This window comes from Lissotriton vulgaris, chromosome 9, assembly GCF_964263255.1.
Source record: "Lissotriton vulgaris chromosome 9, aLisVul1.2, whole genome shotgun sequence".
NCBI classification, from domain to species: Eukaryota; Metazoa; Chordata; class Amphibia; order Caudata; family Salamandridae; genus Lissotriton; species Lissotriton vulgaris.
In genome coordinates this window covers 652,403,051-652,417,867 of record NC_141697.1, presented here as the reverse complement: position 1 = coordinate 652,417,867, position 14,817 = coordinate 652,403,051, and the positions used below count along the sequence as shown (strand labels likewise).

Sequence of the window (14,817 nt, the reverse complement as noted above, 5' to 3'; positions counted from 1 at the left end):
CAGATGTATCTGTGCAACTTTGAGGGGCGGTGGGGGCTTTCCCTGAATTGTGCAAAACCAGTCACAACCCTAGCGCCCCCGCCGAGGAACTGGGCATGCGGAGGCCGTGGAGAACCGGCTCGGGCCTGTCAGACGGACAGACAGATACCTTCAGTGTGCTACCGTAGACGGGGGAGGGGAGGAACGGCACGAGACAGGGACAGGAAGCCATGGAGGGAGGAGAGAGTGTGGGAGGTGGAGTCAAGAAGGGGGAGGGCTGTGGGAGACTGTCATGAATGGGTGGAGAGAGGGAGGGTCTGAGAGACCGGCTCGGGGACAAAGAGGAGAGGGAGAGACAGCCGCCGCTGGGTGCACACGAGGCGGAGAGACATACAGGGGTGAAGCACGGAAAGCTATCGGCAGCAGAGACATACGGAGGCTGTGCAGGAGGGACGGCAAAAGACAACCCGTGCAAAAATTCAAGAGTGCAACACTGCCTGCGGGAAATCCCCAGACACTACAATAGACAGCCAAAATAAGATACTCTCCGAAAAGGCAAGAGACAGGACCAAGAGACACAGGGAACTCACCAGGGCACACTGCCCCAGCAAGATCCAACCAGCAGGAAAAAAACTGAGTCAGCGAGAGCACGCGGGGTCTATTGACCGGGGCATCCTAGGTGAACAAGAGAGAGACACAAAGAGACGGCGCCGCGAGAGAACCGCTGGCCGTAAGAGGGGCTATAGACAGACACAGGCAGTCACCTGAGGAGCCCCACAGACACAGGGGGTGAGAGACAGAGCAGCGAGTTGAACTTGGACACCTTCGAGAGGAAATCCTCTTCTTCATTCATAATTAATAAGTATTTGTAAATAACCTGGCGCCAGGAAAACAGAAAGCCAGAGGTGAGACTGGACATAGCTGCTCAGCCACGCGTGTCCTCGTTGTTTGGTCCCCTCAGAGGTGACAATCTTTTCAGCACTCTTTTCTCCGGGAGTGACAGCTCCGCAGCACTCAAGTGCCCCGACAGTTGACTGGCCTCTTTACAGCGCTGTCATCCTCGCTTGTCTTGAAGCCCTGACCTCTGGAAGTGACCGTCTCTCCGGAGTCTACCGTCCATGGCGACTGTCAGCAGCCCCGAGGGCGGGCCCCACTCGCCCCGCGTGTACTTCCAGAGCCCCTCGGGGCCCCGGGCGGCTGGGGAGGACCCCGAGGAGATCCCTGTCCGGCGGCAGGGGAAGGTGACGGTCAAGTACGACCGGAAGGAGCTGCGTAAGCGACTCAACCTAGAGGAGTGGATCCTGGAGCAACTCGTCCAGCTGTACGACTGTGAGGTAAGAGGACACCCCCCCCCCCCCCCACCCCCCGAGGTAACCCCAGCACCACCTTTAGGGTCCCGCTTACCTTGCAGCAAGGTAAGAGAAAGCACCCGACAAATAGGCACCCACACTTCGGCAGCAATCCAACCACAACCAATATATTTCAGCAACTAGACCGTAATAAGCCATGAACCAAAGTGCACCAGGGAGACCATGGCCCTTGTGGACCAATAACAGCCAGCACCGAAGGGGTCCAAGCATCCAGGCACAGAGGGCAAGGACAGGCGTGAGAATCACCCCACGTATACCTACCCCGGCCTTTCCCAACAGGAAATCATGAGCCACCGCTTAAAATCCCAGCAACCAGACAGGTGGAGGCAACACCCCCCCAACTTCCCTTAAACAGTGCTTGAAATGGAGAAAAAAGTAGTGCAGGTACTCTGTACCAGAGTACCTGCTTGTTTATGAGAAGTGCCTGTAATCTCCAATTTAAAGTATTATATTTTTCTTGAGAAGTGCCGTTGCTTCCCTTTAAAAAAAATAGTGCCGGTACTCAGTACCGGCTCATTTAAAGCACTGCCCTTAACTAGACCAATTATATGTCATCATCATGAACTACATGGAAGCAAGGAGCCCGTCACGTTGGGCCATGCAACCCTGCATGGCTCACGGGTGTGTGGTGTGGGTGTCTTAATGGGGCCATGTGCTCGAGACGACTCCCCGTGCTCAAGTTACTTGTGTGCTGTCTGTTACTCGTGTGCTGTCCCTCGCACTCCTGGCTCTCTGGTCTGCAATGTATGTGACCCCTTCTGGGAATCACACGGTCGCACCTCGACCTTGTGACCCCGATGCATTGTATGAAGAAAAGGCAGTGTGTCCGTTTCTGGAGCTCTGCGGGCCAGGGGTCAGGCACATGTCTGTGAGGATGACTCTACAACACACACGCCAGAGCCGGAAGGCCAGCGGGCACCGGAAGTGGGTTGGGGGCTGAAGACAGGCATCCTGTCCAGCAGCTGTCCTGGACGTTTCGCAAACACAAAACACTTGGGTGTCCCTGCACAGATCTCGGGCGTTTTATCACATGGAGATGCGGGGGGCAGGCAAGGGGGCTGTAATCCAATATAACATGGTAACTCTCCCCCCCCCCTTCCCCCTAAAAACACGTTTGCCTCCTTGGAAATATTTAAATAATAAATCAAGCATTTTTTAAAACGTCTTCTTACATCCGCCCATTGTGTTTAACTAGATGGTTCTCGCCTCTAAATTTGTCACGTGGGACAAGCTAGCATCTGTTTCTTTTCAGGAGATGTCAAACTCATTTCTTCGACATACAAGAAATAAAGTAAAAGTGGAGGGAGGTGCCGAAAGAGGAGGTTGTGGAGGATGTGAGCGGCAGGGCGATCGATGCGACGGGGGAGGCCTAGAGGTGGAGAGAGAGGGAGCACAAGATAACGAGTAGGGATTTCCAAAAGGAAGGGGCTCTGGAAGTGACTTCATCCCGTCTCTGTTGAGCTCACATCCTGCTGTTGAAGCTTTTCAGCCGCTGCTCCCACGTGCTGCCCTTCCCGCAGCCTGCCCGGGCATGCGCACTCGCGTCGCCATCATTTTCCCAGACCTCGCTCGGCCCGCTCTCCCGGCGTGATGCCCAGGAATGGGGTAAGAAGCCCTCGGGGATGGGAGCTCCGCTTCCTGCCAATGAGGGCCCGAGGAAACCCATCCGACTATGTCACCGTGTTTAGGGAGTCGTGGCAACCACGCCCTCTTGTGCTTGCCACACATTCCCAGGCAGAAACCATCCCTAAAACCACAGGGACATGGGAGCCTGAGCGCCAGCGATGCAAGATTCAAGCTGGTGACCACACCACGGTGGTTTAGGGGGCGGACGAGGGACCCGTGTAACTCTAGAGACCATACTTTATTTGTGGGTTCGGGGTAGATGCGTTGCAGACCAGGTGGTTTCCTGGAAGGCGAGGATGGACTTTACAATTTACAGACATGGGGAAAGCCGGAGGCCATGCTGGAAGGTGGCCCATGTCTACCCCCGAATTATACCTTCACTGGGAATCACCTTTTAAATAGCAGTAAATACAATGACACCACTTTTTTTTTTTTTATACTGACCCCCCTCAAAACAAACATTTCTAAACTCTTCCCTCTGACTCGTCCCCTCAAAAACCACGTCTTACTCATCCAAAAGCCTCCTTCTACTGCTATGACCTAAAAAAAAAAAATCCTTTCCTCTTCTATCTCTTCACTATTCTTTTCAATCAAAATAACAGACTAACATGTTCACATCTCAAATTCCTTATTCCACCATATTCATTCACCACTAATCCTTTATAGGTTCCAGAGTAGCATGCTACTCGCCAATAAAGCCTTATGAATGAATGAAAGCGTTTTTGTAACGCGCAAACTTAGCCCCGAAGGGCGTCAAGGCTTATAACACCCCATCAGGGTTACCAGCGCTATATGAATGCAAAACTTTTTCCCATTTCTACCCCTCCCCAACCCTTCTCATTCCAAATAACTGACTAACCTATCCACAACTCAAATTACTTTCATGTTTCACCATACTAATTCAACACTTAATCCTTATGGGTTCCAGAGTAGCGTGCTACTTGCCAATAAAGCACTTCAAAACCACATCAAGGGGTAGCAAGCGCTTTATAAATACAAACTTCTATCCTGCAACCTACCCTTCTCTATCGAAATAACTGAATAACATATCCACCACTCAAATTACTTCATATTTCACTATACTAATTTTCAACACTAATCCTTTATGGGTTCCGGAATAGCGTCCTACTTTCAGAAAAGCACTTTAACACCCATCGGGGGGTAACAGGTGCTACATGAATGCAAACCTTTCTTCCCCTTTTACCTCTCCGCTATCCTTCTCACTTTAAATAACTAACATCCACCTCTCAAATTACTTTCATATTTCACCATACTAATTCAGCGCTAATCCTTAATGGCCTCTAAGTAATTTCGCCTCTAAGTAAGTAAATGCTTTATTGTACAGTTAATAAAAACCATTACAAATAGCGATTAGTAATAAAAGAAAATGATCAGTTAAAAGAAAACAGTAAAAAAGGTCGGTCTGATACCATTAAAAATGGGACAATGATCATCCAGCATTAAATACAGGTAAATTCCTGTTTTAGATACAAAATTGTGTGTATGTCCGGGCGGTTGTTTTCGACAAGCGAGTTTTTCTATATCCTCCGCTCCCCTTCTGACCGGCTTCTCCTAGAGTGTTTGTACTTCATGGGGAAGGTAATTTTAATGTTCTTGGTCAGTATGGGTCTCTTACCCGGTCTGAGGACTGGAGGCGGATGATGTTATATAGGTGATGTCAATGTCCGCTTGTGCTCTCGTCATTTTAAGCCTGGTGTCTGCCAATCGTAGGTATTTTACCAGTCGGCAGGCCATTTGCACTTCGTCTCCTCTAAAACAGCTCAAGACTGCTTCTCTGCAGGACCTGATTCCTTTGTTTATAAACAAGGGTCTCAATAGGTTCTTCCGGTCTTGCTGCATCTCTTTGCAGATGGTTATGAGGTGTGTGATATTTTCCTCATGCATTCCGCACAGGCGGCATTTTGCTGGTTTTGATGGTCGCAGCCACGGGGCCATGTGGCCCGCTGCTGGTAACACTCCTAGTCGTAGTTTTAAAAAGGATTCTTTTGTTGTTTTGGAGAAACTGCTCACTAGGTACGCCTGAGGGGTAAGTTTGTTGTATGTTTGCACAGTCAGCCAGCCATGTGCTCTCTTGGCTAATGAGGCTTTGTCTTGCAAGAGGGATTCTTTCTTGACTATTTTATTAATAGTTTTTTTGAAACCTGACGGGCTCCCTTGAAGGTCCCATAGCTGCCTTGCCCCAAGATGATTGATGGCATCCTCCAGGAAATGTCTTGCAGGACAGTCATTTTTGCTTTGTAGATCTTTCCAGAGGAGAGCGTTAAGAGTATTTTCTTCTCCTCTGCTTATCTTGTGCCAGGTCTTAAGGTAAGTTCCCTTTCGTGCAAGTTCTTCTTTGGCCAACCCAAATTCTAGGCGGATCTGCGCCGGTGATGTGTATTTCGGAAGACCGAACATGATCCGCATTGCTTTTGAGACTACTCTGTTCAGGGTTCCCGTATCCCTCCCTCTCATTGCTTCACTTCCATATGTGATTGATGGAATCAGCTTGGCTTGGATCACTTGTAGGAGCGGAGCAAGGTTTGGGCCAACGATTTTGTTTTTGAGGTTCCTAAGTGATGCTGCTATCATTAGGCCTCTCCTCTTGATCTCCTCCAGTTGTGGTTTGAAGCTACCCCTTTCGTCTATTATAACTCCCAGGTAGCAATATTTGTTTGTGATTTCCAATTTGTTCAATCCTTAATGGGTTTCCGGAGTAGCGTGCTTCAACACCCCATCAGGGGTAACAAGTGCTATATAAATACAAACCTTTTTTTCCTCTTGTATCCTTCTGCTATCCTTCTGAATCTAAATAACTGACTAACCTATCCACCACTTAAAATTTACTTGCATGTTTCACTCTACTTATTCAACACTAATCCTCTATGGGTCCTGAAGTAGCTTTCTAATCGCAGAAAAAGCATTTTAAGGCCTCGTCAGGGGTAGTAAACGCTATATATATGCAATTACAATACAATGAAATAACATACATACACTTGAAAAGCATGTTTACTTACACTTGGTGAAAGCCATTTCCTCTGTCCCTGTTCAAAGGAATACAGGGGCGCTTTTTTACGGGGATCACTCTCCTTATCCCTTTACATGTCCTTGAAGTGCTCAGACTAAATCTAAATATTGATTTCTCACAACCAAATGGTATCATTCTGCAGTACGCTACTGAGTCTGACAGGAGAAATCCAGCGCAGGCCTCATAACCTGAACAGTGATGGCCGCAGTCGTCACCCTGGCGCAGATCACACAGGGTGTCTGCAAGCCATTATTATTTCTTAAAACGGTCTCTGTGGTTGTCTGCAGATAAGCTGCGACAAAGATCGCCTTAAAGGGCGTGCAGTGTATCGGTCACTGGAAAGACGAGTGGTTCCAAAAATGTACAAAAGTAGCAAGGATACTTTCTGTGACCTCAACATGAGCAAAGTCTGCGAGTGGGCGGGAAGAGCTGTCATTCAGCTCACAAATAAAGGTGAAAAGTCTGTGTAAGTGTCGAACTGCTAGCCTAGGAGAGTTTGTGAGGGAAGAACCGGGCCCATTTATGTTAGTTTCAGTAGCTATAAGTAGTGCAGTATGTGCATTGGCACCGGTGCCTGGGGATGGGTGGGTAGATGGGTGTGTGGTCTTCTGCACGGCTGCACCTAATCTGTGGATGTGTATTTACTGTCGAACTAGTGGCACAGCACTATTTTCAGGGCTTCAAGTGGGGTGAAAAAACAAGGAGGGGTCCCTCAAAGGGGCGTGGCCGAGCTAAATGAGGGCTAGGCTTAAAAAACAGGTAAACTGAAAATCTGTGCTTGGCATAGTGTGCCACCGACTGGTATTTTGTCAATTGATGTTAGTTGCACAAGACAAACCAGCAACAACTATGACTTCGTTGCATATAATATTGAAAAAGCTTCAGTTCTGAAATGAGACTGTGGAAGAACTATAACGAGTCACTTTGAAGTTACGTCACAGGAAGTGAAGAGTGGTACTGCTGCATAGTTAAGCAGTGGCGGATGGTAAGTAACGGTGGCGGGGTTAGAAAGAAAAAAAAAAGAAACTTGATTGCCGGTCACCAGCCACTGCCTCTGTCTGACGCAGGAAGCTCCCAGACTCCCCTAGCCAATCACGATGCTGCATTACAGTAGCGCTGTGGTTGGTCTGAGTGCTGTGGTTCAGCCCTCAGAGAGGGATTGGGAGGCTGACCATGTTCTCCACCCAGGCTATGCAAAACAGCCAGTGGAGAGCATGCAAAGTGTGCATGACCAGTGGTTAATTTGTACAACAAAGTGCCGGGGCTCTCCTGAGGAGGCAGCGCTAACAGGAGAAATGTGATGGTGCAAACTGCCTCCTGACTAGAGCCCCAGCACTTATTATTTTGGAAAGGACTTGGCCTAATGGCTAGAGCTGCCGATTTTGGAGCTGAGGAATAGAGTTCGATTCTCGGCGTGCCTCAACATCCTGAGATTCTGTTAAAAATGACTTGCCTTCCAAATGAGTGTGTCCTTAACTGGTGCTATAAGCACTGGTGCTATAAGCACCGGTGCTATAAGCACCGGTGCTGAGCATTAGGTTCTGGTGCTGAGCACTGGAAAGCACCTGCTCAAATTAAGCACGGCGCATGGCTGTTTGGCCGGCCCAAGACAGCCGGTCAAGCCATCCTGTACACCATTCCTCCCCCTGGCTCCTGCTCTGGCCAGCCCAGCCCCTAAGCAGAAACCAAAAATAAAATGTTAACATTCCATTAATGAAAAGGGTTAGTAAGGGCGCACTACGTGTTTGTTTTGGTTGTATGGCGCTCCGAGGTATCACTCTCTGAAAAGTGTGCCAAAATAACTCTAATGGTTGCACCCCCATAGATATGGGGTGTGTCCCCCGGGCTCCAATGAATCCTTCTGCTGAGAAGGCTACTGTAGGATCATCAATAATATACACAATAGTTTTTCTTGTTTGAAACTTGGTTTTTATTCCATCTTGTTATCTTCACAAAGATATAAAGTTCATGGTTTTTCACTGTTTCAGGAGTAGACCTTTAAACATTCCCAATGCATTTCGGCAATGAATATGCCTTCTTCCAGGGGATCTCTCGTACAAATGTTTGTTACGTCCCGTATTCCTCAGAGGAATGTTGGCGAGGAGCTGTTGTTCTGGGATGCAGATCGAAGGTGGATGGTGGGCTGGCATCTGAGTTCTTGGATATGAGCTCGAGGACTGAAGAGAAGCACCCACAAAATGTGTTTGTAACGTCTGGCATTAGCCAAGACCTTTTGATTTTACTAAAACAATGTATGTAATTTACTTACTAACAAAAGTGGTCTGCCACCCCTCTTCATCTGTTGGCCTGTTACTGGCATTCACATTAATCTTCCTCCCATTACAGGGAGTAGCATGGCGCCGTGGTTCAGCCCACTTCAGTCTTTGGCAAACTTCACATTGAGTGACGGCATTCTGCTCTCTCACAAAAACCATATCCTTACAGTGCCAGGGACTACTACAGCAATGTGTGCTTTTTGAGACCTGAAATATTTTTGCTTTTGATATTATCCATGGCCCTGCATCTCGCGCAAGAATATTTTACAATCATCACGACAAAAAAAGTATTGGTAAAGCCAAAAGGCTGACAGCCAATGCCCCAGACCTATTGGCTTTGCCAATCTTCTTTTTTCTTATGAGCCTGGGTCAGTGTACATAGCTGCTCCACTACCTCTGGCAGAATTTGTGGTTCAGCTTTTTCAAGTAGCTCTATGGTCTATCTGCTAAGTGCCTGCTGGTAATGTTACTCCTTCTTGTGGTTTGGCGTGCAGGGATATTTACTTTTCTGCTTGTAATGTAAAACTGCAAGTTTCAGAATGCAAAGTACTATTTCCCAGTTTGTCTGAACTGTCTGAGAACAACGCCATTGGGAACCTTGGCTGTTGATTTTGGTGCACAACACACTAGGTCTGGAGCCTAGAGTTTCTGAATCTGTACCCTGATATGTCCCTTTTCTTGAGGACTGGATTCCCAACAGTCTATTGTCCAAGCCCTCTTTCCACCACTGGTGTAAACCGATTCTCTGGCTATCTGCAGATGTAGCCTTCACAAACCTCTTCCTCTAAACACCCCTTTCCTGCTGCTGGCCACCCTTGCAAATAGCCTTCAGCCATTGTAGGAAAGTAAGATCTGCTTCTTATGGTTACCCCACTTTTTGCTCGATTTTCACTGTTTTTGACTAGTCTGACTGGGATCCTGCTAATCAGGGCCCCATTCTATAAGCTTCTCCTTTAAATTACCATACATGTACTTTGGTACACTTCAGATTGTATACTTGGGTACCCTTATCAGTCCCTAGTATATGGTACCTTTGTACCCAGGGCATAGGTACCCCTGCGGCCTCCCACGGGCTGAAGCATGTATTATGCCACCCGTGAGAGGCCATGCAAAATGGAACTATAGGCCTGCCATTGCAACCTGTGTAAGCTGGTGCTTGCACCACTTACTTTAGAAAAAGGTTCACTATATATATTGATCACTACACTTAAAACTTATAAGTCACCCTGTAGCAGGCCTTAACAGTCCTGAAGGCAGGGTGCTGGGTTTTATGTGAGAGGGTGCTCCTGAATGAGCAGAGTCTCTCGTTAACCTTTGGAGACCATTCTCCCGGGTTGTCTACAACTGAGCTGGACATATAGGTACAGGTGCATTATAACCTCACTGTAAATGCTATTTCAAAACTGCTGCATAGAAACATATTGTGTTTGGTATCAAACACCTTGGAATCATGGAAGTATGATTCCACCCTTCTGAAGCGAGCTTCGTGGGATCACTGGTCTATTCGGTGCCAGCCTTCGCGACCCTGACAGCACAAAATGGATGCTGCTGACAAGAGACTCATTTTTGCCGTCCTCCTGCTGCTGAGCCAAGCTCGAGCAGAGGAAGGCAGCACAATAGGCATCCTGTCACAGGGAGGTGTGATCACCTCCCAGACAGGGTTTAGTGTATTGGGGCTGGGTGGGTGCACTCTGAGAGTGCCTGAAAGTCTGCACCTGGGGCACATTTGGTGTCCCTGTGCATAGTCAAGCTCAAACCAGTTCTGGGAGCCATTGACTCCTGCTCTGGTACGCAACTGGACAAAGGACATGGGTGTAACCACCCCTCTGTCCTGCCCCTCCCCCAGGATGGTTCCCTGAATCTGTCCAACCCTCTCCCGTGGGTACAAAAGGGCTTACCTGGCTGTAAGACTTTAGATTTTATGTGGACATGATTCTACAAGAAGAAACCACTGACGTTCGACCGTCTGGACACTCTGGACTTTGCTGCACCTCGACTGGGCTCGACTTCGTCCCCCTTTCCATCCGAAGCTTAGTTTGTGCCCTTGCTCCCTACAGGCTCAGTGCAGGACCTATGGTGCACTAAAAACAACTGAAGAATCTCCCTTGGAGTGAAGTAGTCACTCCCCTGCTCTCGCAGGCACCTTAACGCAACTGACCAGTCTGCTGCTCCTTAGCTCCTGCGGACTCCAGAGATTTCAGCAACACACGAGGTGGGTTTCTGAAGGTCCCTGAGGTTGATCTGCCCTCCCAGCAAGTTTGAGGCTAGTATCCCTCGGGGGGACTGCATAACCCAAACCCCTGTGCACCGCATCCATTTTCAGCTGCATATGCTTGTTGGCGATTCCCGAGTTTGTGCATTAGACTCCGTGTAGTCCGGACCCTGTACAGTATTTGCACCAAAGAACTCCAGCTTCCTCGCACCAAGTGCTTCGTGGGCTGGTGCTTTGCAATCTTGTGCGAGGTCCCCTCGCGACACCTGGTCCTTCGGCCTGTGGGTCCCCCTGAGGGTCATCTTGATTTCTCTTGGGCTTTCCTGGTTGTTCCCGGCATGCCCTGACTCCCCATTGCTTGATGAGTCCCCTGGACCTTGCTGGTCCACACGTAACCTGTTTGACCTTCCTGCGTGGGTTGCTGTTGCCAAGGCTTGTTGGTGCTCTAGCCGGACACTGACCCCTCAGCACTTGACATCCTTCTTGAGACAGCTCGCGTCTGGCTCCTGGTCCTTGATGTCTCCTGGTCCTCGTGGCTACAGAGTCCAGCATCCCTTCTTTGCACTTGAAGCACCCGACATCGGTGGGCATTTGTGTACCGAGCCCCTAGTCACTCTGAAGTGACCCAGACTCTGACCCTTCAGCTTTCAGGTTCCTTCCATCCAAAATACTGACTTGGATTCCACTGGTCCCTTTTCACCTTCACGGCAGCAGTACTTCTTCACAGCCCTCCATTGAGAACAGCGGTTTCCGACACCACTTCAGACCTATGCACCTGGCTCTTATGGGATAGGTAACTCGGGTACTACATTATCCATGGGTGGGGTGGCTCTCTAACCTCTTAAGTTCCAAAGGGTTTGCTCGAAGTCCTTCTATAAGGGTCCTTAAACTTTAACTTTCCAACCGTGACTTTCCCATAGAGTTGTACGGAGCACACAGTCGTGTTTCCTCACTGCACCCGTCCTCCGTGGGGTCACTGTGTCATCACCTTGGGGTCCCAGCGATTCTACATGCACTAGGCACTGTCTCTAGTCAAGTCGTGATTTTTATCCCACTATTTTAGTATATGGTTTGGTCTCCCCTCTGGAGCCCACTGTGTATTGTGCTACTTACAACTGTTCTATTGATCTCGTATTGTGTGCTTTATGTTCTATCCTCGTGTAGAGGATATTGTGTGCTTTATGTTCTATCCTCGTGTAGAGGATAGTAGAGTGTTATATTAATAAATACATATTTTGATATAACTACTGTGTGGTTCTCCTTCATTTAGTCATTCGGGAGGTGATATTCTGGTAAAACAAGCTGCTTTACATTCCTTCAAGGTTAAGCCTGAAGGCTGCTCTCCACAGCTACCACTAGGCTAGCTTTCTAAATGTTATCTTTGACCTCCTAGATCATAAGGGTCCTTTGTACTGGTGCAAGGTGCTCACTTTAATTAGTGGACAGCATATACCAGGCCAACTCCCCACAGCCATGTATCGCAAAAGATTGGTGTGTCTCTGCGACAACCAGTTTCCAGTCTTTGCTATTCCTTTTACAATAAACTAATCTGGTACACCCTTCCAAGTTGCTGCAGCTGAAAAAAGCCAGGACTGTACCTCTGAAGACTGCATTATCTATGCATTGGAATTGATCTCATCTGAAACCTCAATTGTGGACAATGTTTTCCTGCAAATTAATAGGGGGGGTGACAGAAGCGGAAGAATGGTTCACTCTTTCCAAATAAAATACCATGCAAATCAAAAATGAGTGAACCACAACAGTCTTGATACCAGGGTCACACACAGATTATCTGGGAAACCCTCAACCACTATTTCCAACCAGCAGTGGATATAATCTCCAATGCAATGGAGTGATATAGTGGGTAGCATCCTCATCGGGTCTCCCACCTGGGTACTGAATTCTCCTGGTGAGTAACGCCTCTACCAGGAGGGAGATTGTTTGGATGACCATAATAGTGAGATCCGGGCAAAAGGATAACATTACCTCCTATACCTGTGTAAGTGATTTTAATGTGAAAGACTGGGTAGGGATAAGATGAAAAGCAAAGCTGTTCTTCTGACGTATTACCAATCCTAGCATTTGGAACCCCCCCCCCCCCCCCCTCATAAGTCAGCCCCTAACCTCTTGACGATTCCACCCCGCTTTGCAGTCAAGTCACATCTCGTTAGAACATATATGTCCTGCTGCAGCATCATGTGGTTTAGCTAGACCGAAACCTGTCGGCCACAGGGCCTTTGACAATGGAGGCCTTCAGTTAAATATACAGCTTCCGGTCCCGTGGTGACATGAAACTAATTAGTTTACACTGTGACATATTTAGCTCTGTGGCTTTCCTTTTTTGCACGATATGAGCCAGACAAAACCTGGGGGTCTGTTATGTTTGAAATGAGAACTCGGCTAGGGGTCTCTGTCTTTTGTCAAATTGTACAGAAGTTTGACTGTGCGTTGAAAAACTTTGACTGTTTGAAGGAAAGGCACGGTTCATGTAATGTACATTGCAGACCGTTTGATTGAAAAGCGCAATCTTTGTCAGGTGATTTAAATACACTTAGTTCTTTGACTGCTTTAAAAATAAAAGGGTGCTGTTTTAGTATTTTAAAACTTTGTGTTTGAAAGGTTTTGCCTGTAAAGCGCTTCATACATTGTATAAGAAAGTGTGCTTTCGATTCGGTGTTTGTGAAAAATGTATTCCTTCGGAGTGTTGTAAAAGTAATTTGTAAGATGTTTTTCTTTAAAGCGTCTTATAACTTATGATTGAAAGGCATATATAGTTAGGTGCTTTATATATGACTTAAAGATTCCCTCTGTAAAGTGCTATATAAATGCCATGTTAATGGTGCTGTGCCTGCTCATTGAAGCAGCTTGACCGCTTGTGCAAACGTCAGTGTATCAACGGCTTGTGGAAGGTGCGGTCTGTGAAAGGCTATGCAGAGTGCGCAAATGAAATATGTATTAAAGTGCCATGGATATGGCTTTATAACATTATTTCAGTGTTTATGGTTCTTTATTAAAGTGCACTGAACAGTTGGTGTGAAACGCGCGAAGTCTGTAAAGTGCTTTGGTGACAGCCTGTCTATATAAAGGCGCCTGGTTGACAGTGCTTTGGAGAGAGAGTCTGTATGTTAGGCACTATGTAGTGTCTGTGAAAGGCTCTGCAGCTAATTTGCACTTACGGCGGAGTGTCCTTAATGCGTTTAGAAACACTTTTATTAAAACAGTTTGGTGTGTTAAGTGTTTTAAACCCAGATTGTGTAACATAGACGGTCCCCATAAAGTGCACTGTGCAGTTTATGTCATGTTATGTTATTGGTCTCTTATATAGCGCATGACTCACCCAGGGGCATCTCAGCGCTTACTTAGGTAAAAACCGAAAGAAGAACTGAAGTATCAGCGCCTAAGCGAGTTAAAATAGGAAGGCCTTGAGTTGTTTCCTAAAAACCAGATAAGAGTGTTATTCACTATGTTAGTAAAGTGGTTGGAGGACAGTTTGTATAAAAAGGCACTATGTTTTCAAAGTACTTTAGAGAGACTACCTATTCTTGCTGAGGCGCTGAGCCTTTGAAGTGCTTAATATATTATATATATGAAAGGTGCTGTCTAGGCTCGGAGTAAGCGTAGGTGAAAGGCGTCGAGTCCTGAAAGAGCTATAAATACAGCTTCATTAAGTATTTCTTTTACCTGTAAAGTGCTTTATGTACACTTTGCATGGCAGACACTTTACTTTTAAAGTGTTTTCTAGAGTTTGCATAGAAAACGCTGCGTCCGTGGGTTGTTTGGGAGGATTTTCCATGAAAGGAAACGAATCTGTAATTTGCTTATGAGAACGCGTGAAAGGCACAGTGTCTCAGAAGTGCTTCCGTTATAGGTCTAGAATGCTTAAAGAAACGTCACGTGGGTGCATTGAATCTTAAAGTGCTTTAAATAGTTTGAATAGAAGGTGTTGTAGCTTTGGAAACATTTGTGAGTAACTCTAAAGTACTCTGCAGACAGTTTGTGACTGTGCGTCTCTAAACTCTGTCCAAGTGAAAATAGCTGTGTTTAAAGTGCTTTCTTTATACGGCTTCATGTGAGGCGTGTCTTCAGAGCGCTTCAAAGTCAGTTTTTCTGTGAACAAGGTTCTGTCTCTAGTTCTTTACTCCCACTTAGGATGAAATAAAGGCACTGCGTCAAACAGTTGAAGACGGTGACGGTTTACATTACAAACACGTTGACAGTAAAGTGTTTTATAGACGGCCTCCCATCAAATCTCCGTGTCGTTAAAGTGTTCAAAAACTCATTTCCGATAAGTGCGTCCCGGTCACAGCTGTTTTTTGAGGTGTTAGA

General features: G+C 47.1%; 1 protein-coding gene across 1 annotated transcript in view; it reads left to right on the top strand.

Moving 5' to 3' along the window:
* Positions 1-292: 292 nt before the first annotated feature.
* The window catches only part of PPP1R14B (protein phosphatase 1 regulatory inhibitor subunit 14B), a 57,030-nt gene continuing 42,505 nt past the window's right edge, over positions 293-14,817 (top strand). The window contains exon 1 of the mRNA XM_086938354.1: positions 293-1,313. Coding sequence (XP_086794480.1) covers positions 1,098-1,313 — 216 coding nt within the window. The 5' untranslated portion in view covers positions 293-1,097. The remainder of the gene's footprint in view (positions 1,314-14,817) is intronic.